This window comes from Myxine glutinosa, chromosome 2, assembly GCF_964187855.1.
Source record: "Myxine glutinosa chromosome 2, kmMyxGlut1.1, whole genome shotgun sequence".
In the NCBI taxonomy this organism is placed as follows: Eukaryota; Metazoa; Chordata; class Myxini; order Myxiniformes; family Myxinidae; genus Myxine; species Myxine glutinosa.
This window is the reverse complement of record NC_136262.1, coordinates 41,204,193-41,224,666: the sequence shown is the minus strand read 5'-3', so window position 1 is coordinate 41,224,666 and position 20,474 is coordinate 41,204,193. Positions and strand designations below refer to the sequence as shown.

Sequence of the window (20,474 nt, the reverse complement as noted above, 5' to 3'; positions counted from 1 at the left end):
TACATTGAATGGAGTTCACTCCGACACCCTTCCTGCACACAGCACACGGCCACTTCCCAGTTCTTTCCACCTCACCACATGCTTTACCACTTGCCATCACCTTCGTCTTTCCGATATTCACCTTCAGACCTTTTGTCTCCATACATTCCTTCCACTTGTTCATCTTTTCCTTCAGTCCATCCATACTTTCCGCAATCAACACCAGATCATCTGCATACAACAACTCCCACGGTAAACCCTCCTTTACGTTCTGAGCCAGCACCTCCATCACAGGTACAAACAGTAGTGGACTTAGTACCGACCCCTGATGCACTCCCACCTTTACCTCAAACTCACCACTGTTCCCATCCTTTGTCCTTACAGCTGTGCGCGCTCTTTTGTACATTGCCATCACTACTCTGATTAACCATTCCTCCACTCCTAACTTCCTCAATGCCCATGTCAATACTTTGCGTGGAACCCGATCGAATGCTTTCTCCAGATCAACAAACCCAAAAAACAACTTCTTCCTCTTCTCCATGTACTTCTCCTGCAACTGCCTCACAATGAAAAGCGCATCTGTCGTTCCTCTTCCTGGCATAACTCCAAACTGCATTTCGTCGATCTTCACTTTCTCCCTTATCCTCCTCTCCAACACCCTTTCCAAGACCTTCATTCCATGCTCCAATAACTTTATCGCTCGGTACGAGCCACACTCCAGAGGGTCACCTTTCCCCTTGCATAGAGGGACGAGGGTACTCAGTTCCCAGTCCACTGGGATGCGGCCTTCTTTCACCACCAGATTACAGATCTCTGTCATTCTCTTCACACCCCAACTTCCTGTTGCCTTCAACATATCTCCCACAACTCCCGTCGGCCCTCCCGCTTTTCCACTCTTCATTGCTTTTATCGCTTCCTCAACTTCCTTCTCAGTTATCTTCTCTGCCGGTCCTAAAACTGGGTTACTCTCTATGTTGCCATCCCATTCATTCTCTGTATTGCAACAGCATTTCCATATATCTTTTCCATCTTCCTTTAATTCCATCTGGGTCGACAACGATTTGTCCCACGTCATCCTTCAAGCAACTCACCCCCATCACATCACACCTCTCTTTCGCTATGTGCTTTGCAATCCTGAATACTGCTTTCTGACCCTCTTCCGAATCAAAGCGTTCTCCAAACATTTTCCTACATGGCTCCTGCGCCTTTGCTATCTCTTTCTTTGCAGCCTTCCTGGCTGCCTTATAACTTTCATGCTCTGCTGTTTCTGCTCCCGTACCCTTCGCCTTCTGCCACTCCTTGAACTTCTTCCTCTTCTCGTCAATCCTCTTTCCAACTTCATCATCCCACCACCATGTTTCCGAGTGCCTCGGTGGTCCTTTTGTCCATCCACGGCTCCCAACAGACTAGCTTTCATTGACATCCAACCACTTTCAAGCTCAACCACATCATCCTCTACCCTACTCAGCCTCTCTTTTAATGCCTCCCTTACTGTCACCTCTTTCAACCTCCACACCTTCATTCTTGGTTTGTACTTCACCCGCCGAGCTCTCCTCGCACCTTTCACCCTTATGTCGCAGACAACCAAGTGGTGCTGTGAAACAGCCTCCTCCCCCGGGATCACCTTTGTGTCCCGGAGGTGCCCCCTATCTCGCCTACGCACCATCAGGTAGTCAACGGTTGTCGTCAACGCACCTGACGTGTATGTAACAAGCTTATTATCCTCTTTCTGGAACTGAGTATTATAAATCAACAAATCAGCTCCATCAGCAAACTCCAAAATCCTTTCACCTTCTCCATTTCTCACACCATATCCGTAACCCCCATGAACTCCCTCAAAACCATCCATACTCCTTCCCACATGTCCATTCAGGTCTCCTCCCACCACAACAACTTCCTCATCTTTCACGTTTTCCATCAGCTTCTCTATCGCACACCAGAACTTGTCCTTCTCTTCATTGCTTCGACCAACCGGCGGAGCATATCCCGAGATGACGTTCACCAAGAGCTTTCCAATCATCATTTTCACCATCATCAACCTATCACTCACTCTAGTCACACTCACCACACTGTCTACAAACTCCTCAGAAAACAGGACACCAACACCATTCACGCCCTCCGGGCACCCTTGCCACACAAACTTGTATTTCTGTCCATGCCTACCCTTCACCATTCTCACACCACTTCCCTTCCATCTCGTCTCTTGCACACAACATATGTCCACTCTTCTTCTGACCAATACTTCCACCACTTCTCCTGATCTCCCTGTCATTGTCCCTACATTCCATGTCCCAAACCTCAGAAACCGATCTCCACTTCGGGCTGCACCCTGCCCATATGTAGTTGTAATTGTCATGGTTCTCTTTTTGAGGCCATGTTGTTATGGCCGGATGCCCTTGCTGACGCCAACCCTCTTAGTCGTCTCTTACGACATGCAGGGATACGCTGTACCTATTCTGACCAGGGTACACACTGGGAAACATTTAAAACATGGAAATTCGGGGGGGAGGGGGGGGGGAGGGGAGGGGGGGGGCGTCAGCATCATGGCTGCGGTTTAAACATATTCCAACAATATCCAAACAGAACCATGAAAACCATGAAAAACAATCTGGGAAAAGTCTCCAAGCGAGAACGTGGATTTGAGAATGAAGGAGCAGAGGCGGAAGAAAAACGAGATACAGGGGGCGGGGCACAAGTCGAGACGAGGAGGAGAGCGAACAAACGTATCCGGGAGGAGAGAAAGAATCAATATAGAATTCTTTGTCTAGGGAGGTGAGGTGAGGGGGAGAAAATAAAATAAAAGAAACAAGCAATACAGCGAAAGAAAGAACCCAAATCGACAAAACACAGACGGGGGGGAGGGAAGCCCCAAGTTACCAGGCCGCGCACGAGGTGCGACCCAGAAAACGATTAACTACACACAAGTTTGTACGAATTACAAACCAATACCAACCAGAAACACACAACAACACGTACACAGGAAAATAACCAATGGAGATTTGACAAAGACAAGAATGGGAAAACACTTAAACTTCGATGCCATGGAGAGCTCGAAGTACGCTTCACTCGCCCGAGGAACAGGAGGAAGGAAGGAAGAGGGAAGAACATGAACAGTGTTCAACAAATAAATGGAAAGAGTTGGTGCGCTTATACAGTACGGTACTGTACAGTATACATGCGCCACAACTGTATATGTGAAGCACTGAGTACCATACATTCTCCGTTCGGGTGTTCGCTCTGCTCTTTTGTCATGCCATGCAGAAAAAAGTGTTGAAGCAAAATGGCGTTGAAGTGAAGTGTTCACCGAAAACTGGTGTAAGTTCTTCAAAAGAGTTAATGTGAAAAAGTGTTGGTCGAATGAGCGTATAAAGAGGACACCCTGTATATCGTTTTTAGTGTTATCACTTATCACTCAATGGTGAAGAAGCACTTCAAAAAAATATTTAAAATTCTCGTATCCTGATCCGGACCTTCATCAAAATTGAATCGATTCTTCCTCGTCACACAAACAACCTATCCACCAAATGTCGTCCAAATCCTTCCACAACCTTTGAGATATCCTGTTCACAAACAAACAAAGACAGGGGTGATCACATAATCTTACAATGGTTCATCTAATCTCATCACATAACCTAATTTCACACTCTTACTATGTCTCTCCAAAAAGACCGGCTGGACAACCCTCCCATCTACATTCTCAGCAAACCTCTCCAAGAAGTTCTGTCACTCAAGCTCTTGGGCCTCACAATCTGCCATGATATTTCCTGGGAAAACCACATTTTCAAGCTAACCGCCAAAGCCAGTCGCCGACTGCGCCGACTCCGTCGGGCGCAGTCCTTCCTTGGCACACCTGAGCTCCACACCACATACAAGGCTTTCATCCACAGCTCAATGGAATACTGCTCTCCCCTCTGGGCTGGTGCTCCTGCCTCACAACAAGCTCGGCTTCATGCTGTTGAAACCAAAGCTTTCAGAATCATTGGAATCTCCCGCGGTGAAGCCAACTCTGAGGACCTTTCACTCACTCACCACAGGCAGGTTGGTGGTCTTTCTGTCTTCTACCAACTCCTCTCTGGCCTAGCCTCCCCCCCCCCCCCCCCCCCCAGCCCTGTCTGTGCTGACCCCCAAATACTCCGACAGGTCGCACAAGATCTGCCAGCCACCCTCTTCTGGTGAAACTTCCAAAATCAAGACTTTATGCTCACCTTCACTCTTTCATTACACTTTTCTCCCTCCTCTGGAACAAACTCCCCCACTCCCTTCAATCCCACTCGTCCCTCCAGGTCTTTAAAACGGCTGTTCACCACCATCTCTTATCTTCCCCCATCCAAAACCTTGATCTTTTCTGCCCCCGTTAATTCACCCCAGATCCACTTTTCTGATACACGGACTTCTTTCCTGAAGTCCTAGCCGTGCCCATGTTTTTTTTACCTCTCCCACCCCCACCCCCACCCTCCTTCCCCCTTCCCATGCCTCCTCCACCCAAGCCCTCCCCCTCCCACAGATCTCCCGATATCCCTGCCCTCAAATGTTGTACTTGTGTGCTTCCCTCTATCTCCCTTTATTTTGTCTGATGTTTCCGTTTTTATTTTTTTGTCATTAATGTTAGCTCTTACATGAGCCTCGATATTGTATACAAAAAAAAAAACAAAAAAAACTCCATCCACCTTTGATGGCAGAGGAAATAAATTGAGCACTCCACTCCATGGCCTTGTAATAATAAAATACACTATTCGAAATTGGGGCAAGTGCACGGCAAATAATAATGAATAGTCAGAGTGGGACAGATGCTCATCTCCCGATGAAGGGCAGTCGTAGACAGGCTGTGTTAGGTGATGAAGAAGGTCCTAGGGTTTTATGGTTCTCATGGGTCTAAGGGCTCTCAGGGGTCTGAAGGAGTCTCAAGGGGTCCAAAATGTCAAAGGGGTCTTAAAAGAACTAAAAGATAAGAACTAAAAAGGAAGAAAAGGCTGAAAAGGACGAAAAGAACTATCCCCTCTCTACCCCCACCACAACTTTATCATTACGAGATTAAATTAAATAATGACTAAGATCCAATTAAATTGAGGTTAAATTAAATAATGTTTGAGATCAAATTAAATCAAGAGGTTAGAAGAAGAGGGTAAAGAGGTTAAAATTAAATAAGGAAATGCCGATGACGGAATCTCGTGATATGTGATGGACACAGATTACATTTTGAGTTATTTAGCGAATTATCTCACCACCTGGATCGATATTAAAAAGGGCCCCATTAGATTTTGAGCATAGATGTTATAAATCATCATAAAGAGTCACAAAACGATCCACTGAGCCACCTCGAAGTAGGGAAAAAAAAAGTGAATTGACTCATTGGCTGACGGAAGGAAAGAAGGACTGACTGACTGAAGGAAATCATTATGACTTTAGCTGCTGTTATCGACTTCATAGTGGACGAGCTAAAAATCGATTGCAAAATAACACAAAACATTTTTCTCCATCAGAGTTAATATTTTGCTTCCGTGCAACAATGTGATGAGCAAAACAGCAGGGGGTAAACATGTTCACCAATTGTTCAAAATTACCGAAAGCAGGGTTGAAATTCACATTAACGCAGTGGGGAGAAATTAAAATTAAAACAAGCCGAGAACAGCTGCAAACAAAAAGAGCAGACAGGCGAGAGTATGGGTGGGAAGGGAGCGGAGGGGGTCTCACATATGGCTGGTGAGCTGCATGTTGGCAAATCAGTAAACAGGTGATAAGTTAAAGTCAAGCTTGCTTGACCAATGAGAACCTTCATACTCAGGTGCGGTGTCTATTTAAATTTATGTTTAATTTTTAATTACATGGTGCTGTGGTGTTTTTAATTACGTGGTGGTGAGGTGTTTTTAATTACATGGTGCTGTGGTGTTTTTAATTACATGGTGGTGAGGTGTTTTTAATTATGTGGTAGTGAGGTGTTTTTAATTACGTGGTGGTGAGGTGTTTTTAATTACATGGTGCTGTTGTGTTTTAATTACGTGGTGGTGAGGTGTTTTGAATTACGTGGTGGTGAGGTGTTTTTAATTACGTGGTGGTGAGGTGTTTTTAATTATGTGGTGGTGAGGTGTTTTGAATTACGTAGTGGTGAGGTGTTTTGAATTACGTGGTGGTGAGGTATTTCAACGTTCTTCAATTGGACTATGAAGCAACTGTACTGCTTCAAATTATGGGCCGTCAGCTTTCCCATTAACACAAGTACATCTGTGTAATGAGCAAAGCATCAAGAGAAAGTTAGTTTAATAACTTACATATTTTGAAAACAAAATCGCCTTGATCGGTATTTGTCAAAGTCTTAAAATGAAAAGTACTACATTACAATTTTTTTGTATTGCATTTCTGGCAGAAAAAAAAAACGCAGAATCTCAGTGGTATCGATATACCTGGTAGTATAACGAGAGGGTGCGGCCCACAACAAATGGAGTGCTGCATACGCGGCCCTTAATGGCGAATGGTTCGAGAATATCTGGTCGAGAGCGAGCTGTTGAACGATCACCGAAGTTTTATGCGCAAAGCTTGTGGCTTCAACTGGAAACAGGCAGAAAACAAAAATCCTAATGCTATAATGGAAAAAACAACTTGCCCCGATCCTGCTCTCCATCTGACTAAATAATAGACTTTACCATGAATGAAAGTGAAAGTGAAAGACTTGGGGGGGGGGACAAAAACCTCGTCAATTGAAGTACATGACGTCAAATGCACAGCTCAGAAGAATTCCAAAATGCATTTAGAACGAGAATAGCACTCCGACGTCGACCGATATGCATTCGTCCATATTACAACATTATTATGCATACATGCTTGTACCAAGTTTAATTTAAATCCCTTCAGCCATTCTCAAATATCACATTTTACCCGAAGTGACGTCTGGCCTTTGACGACAAAATCTAATCAATTCATCTTTGCACCATAGTATACACTTACTTACATTAAGCTTGGTCAAAATCCCATCACTGGTTCACAAGTTAGCAGTCACAGAATTTTTACCGAACGGGACCTCTGACCTTTGATCTCTTGACCCCATAATATAATTAGTTAATCTTTGCATCATTATACATTTTTCATCGGGATATGTACGTCATCTACGGATACGTCATCTCGGGATATGCTCCACAGGTTGGTCGGAGCGATGAAGAGAAGGACAAGTTCTGGTGTGCGAAAGAGAAGCTGATGGAAAACGTGAAAGATGAGGAAGTTGTTGTGGTAGGAGGAGACCTAAATGGACATGTGGGAAGGAGTATGGACGGTTTTGAGGGAGTTCATGGGGGTTACGGACATGGTGTGAGAAATAGAGATGGTGAAAGGATTTTGGAGTTTGCTGATGGAGCTGATTTGTTGATTTGCAATACTCAGTTCCAGAAAGAGGATAATAAGCTTGCTACATACACGTCAGGTGGGTCGACAACAACCGTTGACTACCTGATGGTGCGTAGGCGAGATAGGGGGCACCTCCGGGACACAAAGGTGATCCCGGGGGAGGAGGCTGTTTCACAGCACCACTTAGTTGTCTGCGACATGGGGGTGAAAGGTGCGAGGAGAGCTCGGCGGGTGAAGTACCAACCAAGAATGAAAGTGTGGAGGTTAAAAGAGGTGACAGTAAGGGAGGCAATAAAAGAGAGGCTGAGTAGGGTAGAGGATGATGTGGTTGAGCTTGAAAGTGGTTGGATGTCAATGAAAGATAGTCTGTTGGGAGCCGTTGGTGAGGTATGTGGATGGACAAAAGGACCACCGAGGCACTCGGAAACATGGTGGTGGGATGATGAAGTTGGAAAGAGGATTGACGAGAAGAGGAAGAAGTTCAAGGACTGGCAGAAGGCGAAGGGTACGGGAGCAGAAAAAGCAGAGCATGAAAGTTATAAGGCAGCCAAAAAGGCTGCAAAGAAAGAGGTAGCAAAGGCGCAGGAGGCATGTAGGAAAATGTTCGGAGAACGCTTAGATTCGGAAGAGGGTCAGAGAGCGGTATTCATGATTGCAAAGCAGATAGCAAAAGAAAAGTGTGATGTGATGGGGGTGAGTTGCTTCAAGGATGAAGTGGGACAAATCATTGTGGACACAGATGGAATTAAAGGAAGATGGAAAAGATATATGGAAATGCTGTTGAATACAGAGAATGAATGGGATGGCAACATAAAGAGTAACCCACTTTTAGGACCCGCAGAGAAATTAACTGAGAAGGAAGTTGAGGAAGCGATAAAAGCAATGACGAGTAGAAAAGCGGGAGGTCCGACGGGAATTGTGGGAGATATGTTGAAGGCAGCAGGAATTTGAGGTGTGAAGAGAATGACACAGATCTGTAATCTGGTGGTGAAAGAAGGCCGCATTCCAGTGGATTGGGAACTGAGAACCCTCGTCCCTCTATACAAGGGGAAAGGTGACCCTCTGGAGTGTGGCTCGTACCGAGCGATAAAGTTATTGGAGCATGGAATGAAGGTGTTGGAAAGGGTGATGGAGAGGAGGATAAGGAAGAAGGTGAAGATCGACAAAATGCAGTTTGGATTTATGCCAGGAAGAGGAACGACAGACATGCTCTTTATTGTGAGGCAGTTGCAGGAGAAGTACATGGAGAAGAGGAAGAAGTAGTTTCTTGGGTTTGTTGATCTGGAGAAAGCATTCAATAGGGTTCCACGCGAAGTATTGACATGGGCATTGAGGAAGTTAGGAGTGGAGGAATGGTTGATCAGAGTCGTGATGGCAATGTACAAAAGAGCGCGCACAGCTGTAAGGACGAAGGACGGGAACAGTGGTGAGTTTGAGGTGAAGGTGGGGGGAGTGCATCAGGGGTCGGTACTACGTCCACTACTATTTGTAGCTGTGATGGAGGTGCTGGCTCAGAACGTAAAGGAGGGTTTACCGTGGGAGTTGTTGTATGCAGATGATCTGGTGTTGATTGCGGAAAGTATGGATGGACTGAAGGAAAAGATGAACAAGTGGAAGGAATGTATGGAGACAAAAGGTCTGAAGGTGAATATCGGAAAGACGAAGGTGATGGCAAGTGCTAAAGCATGTGGTGAGGTGGAAAGAACTGGGAAGTGGCCGTGTGCTGTGTACAGGAAGGGTGTCGGAGTGAACTCCATTCAATGTACAATGTGCGCTGAGTGGGTTCATCAAAAATGTAGTGGTCTCAGAGGGTCATTAACCAGTGTGGCAGCTACATTCAAATGCTGCAAGGTGTGCACAGAGGGAGCTGCAGATGGAGGAAATGTTGAGTTGGATCTTGGAGACGGCGTGAAGCTGGAAGGTGTGAAAACATTTTGCTACCTCGGAGACATGCTGAATGGAGAAGGTGGATCAGACTCGGCAACAGATGCTGGAGTGAGATGTGCATGGAAGAAGTTTCGGGAACTGAGTGGCATGCTGATGAGGAGGGGAGTGTCGTTGAAGTTGAAGGGAAAGGTGTATGCTGCATGTGTGAGAAGTGTTATGATTTATGGGAGCGAGACATGGGTAATGAACGTAGAGCAGCAACGAAGGCTGGAAAGGGTGGAAATGCGAATGGTTCGGTGGATGTGCGGAGTATCGTTGAGAGAGAGGAAGACAAATGATGAATTGCGAACGATGATGGGAATAGAGCCTGTGATTGATGCTGTGAAGAGGAACAGGTTGAGATGGTTTGGTCATGTGTTGAGGAAGGATGAAAGCGACTGGTTGAGAAGAGTGATGGAAATGAATGTAGAAGGAAGTAGAGGACGGGGAAGACCGAGAAAGACTTGGCTAAAGATGGTGGAAGAAGAAATACGGGCAAGGGGGTTAACAAGGAGAATGAATGAATGAATGATCGTTTTAAGGCCATTTTCCCCGCTGGAGCGGGGGTTAGCCTTGCGGGCCCACAGGACAATCATGGTTCCCTGTGTGAGGCAATGTTTTTATGGCCGGATGCCCTTCCTGACGCCAACCCTTGGTCGCCTCTTACGATGCGCAGGGATATGGTGTACCTATTCTAAATTGGGGTGCACACCGTGATCATTCATCCCAGCAAGCTGGTACTCAATTTGCCGACCTCGGAAGGATGGCAGGCTGAGTCAACCCCCCTGGTGTTAATTTAGCGATCGACCGGGATTCGAACCCAGGATCCGAGGATCCCAAGCCAGCACCCTAACCGCTAAGCCAACACCACGCTAGGGGTTAACAAGGAGAGATGCAGAAAATAGGGCAAAATGGAGAAGAATGTCATGGGGACCGCAAGGCTAACCCCCACTTTAGCAGGGAAAATGGCCTTAAAATGCATGTTGTTTGCATCATTATACATACTTGTACCAAGATTGACTTAAGATCCCTTCAGCCATTAAGTTATCACGGTAACGAAAACATATCACGGACAGATGTAATGACGGGAAATCCGAAAAGGTAATGCCTCTGGCGACGGCGGAGGCTTAAAAATTAAAAGAAAACGAGGAGCATTGGTCCTTGGTGTCAAATACATTTTGGCAAAAACTCATTCCATTAACATGAAAGCAAACCGAAATCTGGTTCAACACTTGTTAACTTCCGGCATTTTTTGCAAGGCATTGAGGAGTAAAAAATAAAATAAAAAGGATACTCCCAAACAATGCTCTTTACCTTTTTCAAGTATATCTTGTTAGAAGGATATGTCCAACCCACAACCCAAGACAAGGCACCTGGGCTAAAAGTGTGCACACTGCTTAATTACCTTCGCAAAAGCGGAAGGTTATGTTTTGATCGCTGTGTATTTATTTGTATGTCTGTGTGTGTGTATGTTAATCGCATAACTCAAAAAATATTCAACCGAATTGCATGAAATTTGGTGGGATGATTGGTTATTATACGGGACACATTTGATTAGATTTTGGGAAACAGATTTGCTCAAATTCTGACTATTTTTAACTCGATCGTATTTCACTCAAAGTTATGAGCGACTGAAGAAGAAGATGTCCATCCAGGACGTCATCACTATAACGCGATCTCCCGCGATCATTTCAACCTCAAAAAAAATTATAATTGCAGATTTGACAATAGATGAGGCATATTAACAAACGAATGAAACAGATTTGCTCAAATTCTGACTATTTTTAACTCGATCGTATTTCACTCAAAGTTATGCGCGACTGAAGAAGAAGATGTCCATCCAGGACGTCATCACTATAACGCAATCTCCCGCGATCATTTCAACCTCAAAAAAAATTATAATTGCAGATTTGTCAAGAGATGAGGCATATTAACAAACGAATGAAACAGATTTGCTCAAATTCTGACTATTTTTAACTCGATCGTATTTCACTCAAAGTTATGATTTGTATGTCTGTGTGTGTGTGTGTGTGTGTGTGTGTATGTTATTCGCATAACTCAAAAAGTATTCAACCGAATTGCATGAAATTTGGTGGGATGATTGGTTATTATACGGGACACATTTGATTAGATTTTGGGAGCAATCGGGTCAAAGGTCAAGGTCAAGGGCAAGTACAGAACAGTAGCTGCGGCGAAGGTATGCGCTCTACCGAGTGCCCGTTCTAGTTTTCTAATGAAGCAGCATCAAATGTTAGCTACTCCCTCAGTTAAAAAAACTGATGCTCAGGGAGAGGCTACTTCCTGGATGGAAGTCAAAAGCCACTGACAGACAAGGTGAGTGGCTGGCACACGAGCCACCAACAGAGGGTGGTGGCTGGCACGTGAGCCGCTGACAGAAAGGGTGGTAACTGGCACACGAGTTGCCAACGGACATGGTGGTAACTGGCACACAAGCTGCCAATGGACAGGGTGGTAGCTGGCACACGAGCTTCCAACGGACATGGTGGTAGCTGGCACACGAGCTTCCAACGGACAGGGTGGTAACTGGCACACGAGCTGCCAACGGACATGGTGGTAACTGGCACACGAGCTGCCAACGGATAGGGTGGTAGCTGGCACATGAGCTGCCAATGGACTGGGTGGTGGCTGGATCAGGAGCAGACTGACAAGGTGGTGGTTGGCTGGAACACAAGCCAATGGACAGGAGGGGGTAGAGTGGGGGGGGGGGGGGCTGGCTGGCACACAAGCCGCAGACAGAGGGTGGTGGCTGGCACATGAGCTGCTGAGAGAGGATGGTGGCTGGCACATGAGCTGCTGACAAAGGGTGGTGTCTGGCACATGAGCTGCCGACAGAGAGGGTGGTAACTGGCACAAGAACTGCTGACAGACAGGGTGAGTGGCAGGCACACGTCACCGACGGACAAAGTGAAGGGCTGACACACGAGCTGACAGGGCTGACAGGGCTGACTGACAGAGGGACAGACAGAGGGAGTGACTGGCACCTGAGCCGCTGATTAACAGAGGGAATGGAGTAGCTGTTACAAGAGCCACTGAAAGACAGAGGGAGTGGCTAGCACAAGAGCTTACCCATTTTCTCTTCCAATGCAGCACAGTTGGGGCAGATGTAAACCTCCCCAGAATCCCGCAACGCTTCTGCTCTGGGTATGGTAATCCCCACACAGCTGCCATGAAACCATTCTGAGCAATGTCCACAAGAAATCTGAACTCTGTGAGGTCGAGCAGAAAGAGAAAAGTGTACTAGTCAAGCATAAAACAACCTCCTCCACTCCAAAATGAAAAATGAAGACGGGGATAGGACATCAGATTTCAATCATTCAAAAAAGGTATATATGCCAATGAGCAATCAAGGAGAGAAGGAATGGGGGGGGGGCAGGGGGAGGGGGCATGAGAGGATTATTACAATACATTAAAGACAAGGTAGGTTGGGGGGTGGAGGTGAGTTAGAATGCATGTTGTACAAATGTTCAGAACATACATTGACAAATTTAGAAGCAAACGAGAACGCCATTCAGTAGAGCGCATACTCCCGCCGTGGGTCAAGTTGGAATAATACGTTTTGTTTAACATCCCCTCTCCCCAAAACAATAAATGAAAAGCAAGTAGGCCCTAACTGTCAGATAATTAATTTTGATATATCTTGGAATTAGAGGAGAAAAACATCATTTAAGAATAAGAATAAAATCTTAAATGCAGTAAAACAGGAAAAAAAATTCCCAATAAATTTCCCCAAAAAAATTCCTGGATCCGGAATAATATCCTGAGCTTCACCAAAAACTAATCAATTCTTCCTTATCCCAAGGGCAATCGTCCCACCAACTTTCATCCAAATCCGTTCAGAACTTTTCCAGATATCTTGTTTACTACCACAAGACCACACGACCACATACACACGACCACACACACACGATCGAATGCATTACTCCCTGGCAGGAGTAACAAAAGTGTAAATTTCGGAAATATTTCATAATTTATCCAAACAAAGTGTTTTTTTAACAATATCTAAAGCTTGTAGTGGAGGTGACATGCGCACGCATGCAATTCATCCTGCTGTCGCACCTTTTTTCTTTGTGGTGATCAAAACCAGCAACTTTGGTGAATTTATGCAAACCGTTTAGGAGATGATAGCGTGACGGATAGACGGAGCCTATTTCAATATCTCCCAGTTTTTTTCAAAAAATATGGGGATTATAATAGTAATGAAATAATAACAAGGAGCCGATACTCTCGGACCCCACACCTTTTGGTTAATATGAGGGATCGATATGAATAATATGAAAGCTAAATCTCGAATGTCTTTTTAAATATCACGTACACAAGGCAAGTTCCCGAGATGGTTGTTATGGCAACATAATGCAGCCGGTCACCGCTGTGATCTAATTCGGTTGAGAAAATGTCATAAGGAATAGATATTTGCAATATGAAACCTAACAGTTCAAGGTTATTTTTTTGTTTCGCTTTTAATATCGAATTCACATTCACTGGCGTCAGGAAGGGCATCCGGCCATAAAAACATTGCCTCAAACAGGGAACCATGATTGTCATGGGGCCCGCAAGGCTAACCCCCGCTCTAGCAGGGAAAATGGCCTTAAAAAGATCATTCATATTCACAAAAGTACATTGACAAATGAACTGTCATGGATGGATGGATCGGTCCGTTGGACGTAGCTCACTTTAATGCCTTTCGTCCCATACGTCAGAGAGGCGGGGTACAAAAAAAAAACTGATAATAAAATGGCATAATATTGAAGAATAAAAAGTTAATTGAAAAAAAATGTAACTCATTTTTGAAATAAATTGGAGTGAAAATCCAATCACTCATAAGTCTCTTCAACATCTGAAGTTGTGCTGGACTGCTGGTTGTCATGAGAATAGAAACTGAGCATAGGTGAAAACCTCTTCAGGAATTTCAACTCAACAACAAATTTAAAACTACTAGAGAGATACCCGTGCTAGGCACGGGTGGGAGGCCAGAAGCAAACAGGCAATGCAGATATGGCAAATGCTAAAGCATGAAACCAATAAATTCCACATTCCTGTAGCACCTTCAGTCGCACGTCAGACATGGACAGCAAGTTTGTGAAGGACTTCCATGAAAAACGTACCCGTTCGCAAACAAACGGGTACGTTCACGTACAGAAACATCGATCGTGGGATCGTGGCGAATCTGCATATGGCGATGGCAAAATATCAGAAAATGAGGGTTTTTTTTATTTTAAACGATTCATATAAACATCCGTTGAATCGTATCACACGCAAATCATCAAAATCTAAACAGTATCTTTAGAATTTCAATAAAAGCCACATCACTGTTCATATCGGTAAATATTATTCCATCGTGTTTCAAATCGTGATCAATACACTTTGATCGTGATGATCGTGATCGTGAATCGTGATCGATAATCGTGTTCACAATCGCTATGTCGTAAGTACTCCCGATACGTGTACCAAATTCCCGATACGTGTAACTGTACCAAATCAACAGTTAAAAGGATTTTGAGCCGATAGCTGTTACGGCCGTGGCAAGATCGATGGAGACAGCGATCTGTTCGCGATCGATGGAGACATGTTGCTTTCCCGGGTGCAGCCGTTTGTGCGTCTTCACAATGAGAACAATGAACGTCATGCGAACGCGAATGTTATACGGGAGTCCAAACCCGAGAATTCTGGAGACTAAAGCTGAAATTGGGAAAACTAAATAGCCTATTTTACTCCTGGGGATCCCAGGATTATCCACCCAAAATATATTTGCGGTCGGTTCAGCAGTTTTTACGGTACCTTCGAACAGACAGGCAGACAGACAGGCAGGCAGACAGACAGACAGACAGATGGTGAATTATAGTAAGATGCCGATATTCCAGAGAATAAAGACCAATATGAGCAGCAATCGTTCCTACGGCAGCACTATCATTCCCACTCGCTGGGGGGCTGGTGGTGTGCTCATGACGTCACCTTGGTTACAACCAACACATATGCAAAGTTTGGTGGAGCACCTTGTTTTTTTTTTTCCCCATGATTTTCAAATGAAAAACCCGTGCATACAATTGCCTTATTTAATGTAGTAGGATTGGTAATCGAGGAAGTACAACAACGTTTGATTGATCGTCCACCACGAGATGTTAAACTGGTTGCTTATTCTCTTTTTAGCAAAGTTCTTCAGCGCCATCAGCAAACGTACTGGTACCCTGACAAAATTTGAAATTCTGGTGTCCTGGTTTGCACTCCGAATTGCAACATGCTCTGGAGATCAAGTAATAATGAGAATGTTTCTATGGTTGGATATGCATGTTCACCAATCGCTTCAATCCACTGGGGGAGATACCTCATTTTCTACCAAGATATCCGGTTACAAAATTCCCATTGGGTCCCTTATGAGATGGAGCCGAAACATTTTTCCCTTTTTCAGAAATAGGTTTCAGAGGCAACAACAGGACTTTTATTCCGACGGAAGTCATGAAACCCACTCGTCAAATTACTCTTAGGATCATCCCACCACATGCTTATTTGTTCTACCTTGCTAATTTGTCATACTTTAGGCATCGTTTATTTTGTGAAACAGATGTACGAGTGGGAGCGAACAAACTCTACCGTCTGCTGTCTCACATTGGCTTGTTTAGCATTCCAAATGGTACAGATGACAAATGTGTTCAGAAACAAGGTTCAAATTCCAAATTATCTGTTGAATTGCCCATTATCTCGGATTGTGTTTGCAATTCATAAACGTACACAGCCAGTCAGCTTTTTCAAAAACTTGTGTGCAAGCTCCACTATGAAAAATACACATTTTGTATACATGCATTTCATCATAACCTACGGCCATCGACCTTCATCGATCCACTGCTGGATGGTTGCCTCACCAAGACTACTAAACAAACATCTGCCTATTGTCAAGTAATCCAAATTGATGCTGCAAGTGCAAACCTTTATCTTTAATCTTACCATATTCCAGGTTGTTCTTACCTCCGCCACCAAAGGTGGATGGAGGTTATGTTTTCACCCCTGTCTGTCTGTTTGATTGTTTGTTTGTCTGTCTGTAAACGAGATATCTCAAAAACTTGTGGATGGATTCGGATGAAATTTGGCAGAGATGTAGCATACATGGCAAGGACCAAACGATTAGATGATGGCGAAGATCAGGATTCGGACCTGGCTAGCAGAATTTTTAAGTGTTTCTTCACCATCAGGAGATGGGGCAAAAAAACGACATGTAGCAGGATATCTCAAAAAGTTGTGGATGGATTTGGCTAAACTTGATGGAGAGGTTGGGAGTGTGACAAGGACAAATAGATTCGATTTTGGTAAAGATCTGAATGTGGATTCGGATACGATAATTATTTAAATACCAAGTGATTGTTCACCATTTAGAGATAGGGCAAAAACCGAAATACAACACGATATTTACAAAAGTTGTGGACGAGTCATGAATAAACTTGGTGGATGAGTTGGTTAGGTGATAGGGACAAGCGGATTAGATTTTGGTTCAGGTCCTAATCCAGATCCGGCCTATCAGTGGGATACAATACATAAACTTTTCAGCCTGTTGGAGGTATGGTCTCCACTGAGTGCCGTTCTAGTTCGTGGTTGTTTTTATTGTCCCTTGGCACCCACTCCAGTATTTCCTTGGTCCAGCGATGATCAATTCTTACTCTGTGATAAGCCCTTTGCTATTTTTGGTTTCTTTATTATTTTTTCAATGACATCACATATCTATGGTGGTGCTCACCAATTTTAATTACCTCTGCCACCGAAGGTGGATGGACGTTATGTTTTCACCACTAAATGTCTGTGAGCAGGATATCTCAAAAAGTTGTAGATAGATTCGGACGAAACTTGGAAGACAGGTTGGGTGTTTGACAAGGACGAATCAATTCCATTTTGGTAAAGACCTGGATCCAGATCCTATAATTTTTTAAGTGATTCTTCACCATTGAGAGATGGGCCAACAACCACAAATAGCACGATATCTCAAAAAGCTGTGGATGAGTTATGACAAAACTTAGTGGATGAGTGGGTAGGTGACAAGAACAAGCAGATTCGATTTTGGTTCCAGGGCGGGTTGCACATCCGGGCTCTCAGTGGGATACAAACTGAAAGCTGTTCAGCCTGGCAGAGAATGCGCTCTACCGAGTTTCGTTCTCGTTTAGTTTATTCCCACCCGTTCTGGTTCCCAACAGTATCCATCCAAAGGTTTCCCTAAGGTCCCCTTGATACGACTTTTATCTCCTTGGACACTTTCCTCACACCCATTAAAACCTTCACAGGTTTTAATAGGCAAGTCTGGTCTGCCTATTGGCAAGTAAGTTCACGCTCATCAACCCACTCATTGGTGATGGCGACAGGTGACCTGTGTAAATATATATATATATATATATATTTATATGCCCTTTGTTTTTTTTAATGGCGCAGCCCATCGGGCAAAGCCATCTAGAACAGTGTTTGTCCATCCGTATGTATGTATGTACGTACGTATGTATGTACGTATGTATGTATGTATGTATGTATGTATGTCCCCTCAAACGCATACCAATCAGAGCTGAGGATCTGGTCACATGAAAAGGTGATGTGATTACGTCTGATGTCATTAGGGCGTACGGCGGCTCACTCTCCACGCACCGCCATTTTGATTTATATGCCATTCAGTCCCTGTCATATATCACAATTGCCATGCTCTCTCTACCTTTACGTTTTTCATTCCAGTGTGAAACACAAACAAACTGATTGCTAAAATGATCATCAAATATCGAAAGCATCGGCGTTACGATTCTTCCAACAACACGGTGCGGTACGTATAGGCCTAAGGCGTTATGCCTCACCTTCGGACCGCTTCAAACAAATTAAGCCCAGGGTTCTTGATACAATAGTGCATAGTTTTCATAATAATAATAATAATAATAATATATACAGTCATCCCTCGCTATATCGCGCTTCACTTTTCGCGGCTTCGGTACATCGCGGGTTTTTCTCGCTAGTATATGTAAAATTATATATCGGATTTTTCATTATATCGCGGGATTCTGCGGCCTATAGGTATTTTAATTTTTTTAGATTTTAATTATTTTTGCGGTAAAATAAGCATTTTCTAGCCTAAAAAATTAATAATAATATTTAAAAATATATAACACATTAATTAAAACCTATATTAAAAGAATATTACAGTAAATCAAAATAAAATACGCATTATAAATGAGTAGACAAAGAATCGCGCATTTTGAAAGTCCCGTATTCTGGGGGTAATTAACTTGTCCATGATTCTGGGGGTAATTAACCCATCCGTAAGGAGGGTTCTTGGACGGTTCTTCGCTACTTTAAGTAATTTGCAAGGTTGATGCCAAACTGTGTCCTGCAGTTTAATGATCAATATGGTTTTAAGAGTCATCATACTTTGGGTAACCTCTAATTTACAATAACTTATGTTTACAACTTAGAGACACATGATCATGATGACGATTTCGATGATGTTGTCTAAAGCTGCAATTAAATCGCTGAGTAACATGAATGACCGAGGTTGTGGAGGATGGGATTTTTCGGTCATTACCTTTTGATACAGATGAGATATCTGCTTCATCACTGCATCAGATCAGGAATAACCACCCTCCTCACCTCCTCTCCACCCCCCACTGCTTCCTACAAATTAACCATCAGGAAGCTGCTGCATATGCAAGAGGAAGCTAATGCATTTCTTATTAATTTTCAAAATTAATCATCATCTCTATTTTGAATAGCTCATGAAGACTTCTGTATGCTTAGGCCTCAGGTTTGATTAAAGGCACTTTCGTCAAATTTTTTTTTTTTTTTTTTCAAAAACACAATTTGCATCAATGTAAATACTTTGTTGTACTGTACTTGTGTAGTTCCATGATCATATGTGTATGTTTGTTTGTTAATTAATTGCAATTATAAAAGAACTTGCATCAATGTACTGTACAGCTATATATACACGTACAAATATTTTTCTAATACGTAAGGACTAAGGATGGGTTTCAAAAGTGTGTTTAAGAGTGTAGAAAGGGTTCATAAGAGCGTGGGAAAGGTTTATAAGAGTATGGGGTGGGTTTTTAAAGGCTTAAAATATATTAAAATAATAAAATTAATATATGGTTTCTACTTCGCGGATTTTCACCTATCACGGGGGGTTCTGGAACGTAACCCCCGCGATAAACGAGGGATGACTGTATAAAGGAAATATAACCATAACACTTTATTCCCAATGTCATGAGTAGAAAGTTAATGGATTGAAGCGGTGTATGGTTATTGAATCAATGATAAAAGCGTTGTTCGGCACCAATATTAATTACCGCGCAAGTAAGGAATTCGCCTCAATTTTTTTTAGAGTAATATCATTTTCGAAATAATGATAAAGTAACGTTAATATTATAGTAAATTTAAACGTAACACTAATCCCTTCGTAGTGACTGCAAACTTACTGCAAGTTAAAATATATCATCTTCTACAAATTAAAGTATCGGCAGTTTTGTGTCCGTTACATCATTACATCTATGATGTCATTACGATGGCTGACTCCACCGATTGACATTTTAATCTACGAGTACACCCGCTCACTACGAGAGTGGCAGGAAGGGTCATTCCTCTTTGGGGTATTTAGATTACAGTTGATCTATGGTCGGGTCTCAAGAACATTGGGTGTGTTCATTTACCAAGTTTCTTGTGGAGAGATCACCAAGTGGTTAAAGCATTCGAGCAAGCACTCCATTCAAAACCGTTAAGGAACGGCTGGCTTGGCAAGTGCTAGCCAGCAACTTGGTAAATGAGCACACCTCTAACCCTTGTGGGGTATATAGATTACAGTAGATCTTCGCTCAGTTCGATAAGTAAAACTTACCTCACGGATGTCGGAATTCCTCCAAATTTCTTTGTTTAATGTTATAAACAGCATTAGCGACTGTTTAAAAAGCTAATCATACGTGTTTGTGGTTTATAATATTTTACAAGCCCGGCTACGCCGCTGTTAGACATTTGGTCTTGTTTTTGCACATTTTACATTCTTGCCCATCAGCATCTCTTGTGTACATCTTGCCTTCATCACCACAAGTGGTACGGACTTTCGCCACTAAAACAACATGATTCCACTAATGATAAATGCAAATGCAAGCAATCCATTCCTCTGCTGACCACACTTTCCATGACCCATTGTGTTGTCACATTGCAAAAAGACATTCTTCACCCAAAACTGGCAAACTAATCATCTTGTACACCTCAGG

General features: G+C 43.5%; 1 protein-coding gene across 10 annotated transcripts in view; it reads right to left on the bottom strand.

Annotated features, from left to right (window-relative positions):
* The window catches only part of LOC137421852 (uncharacterized), a 265,646-nt gene that overhangs the window by 197,216 nt on the left and 47,956 nt on the right, over window positions 1–20,474 (bottom strand). For all 10 annotated transcript variants that reach the window (XM_068108313.2, XM_068108318.2, XM_068108317.2 and 7 more), the window contains one exon: window positions 12,325–12,464. In XM_068108313.2, the coding sequence (XP_067964414.2) occupies window positions 12,325–12,464 (140 nt within the window). The remainder of the gene's footprint in view (window positions 1–12,324; window positions 12,465–20,474) is intronic.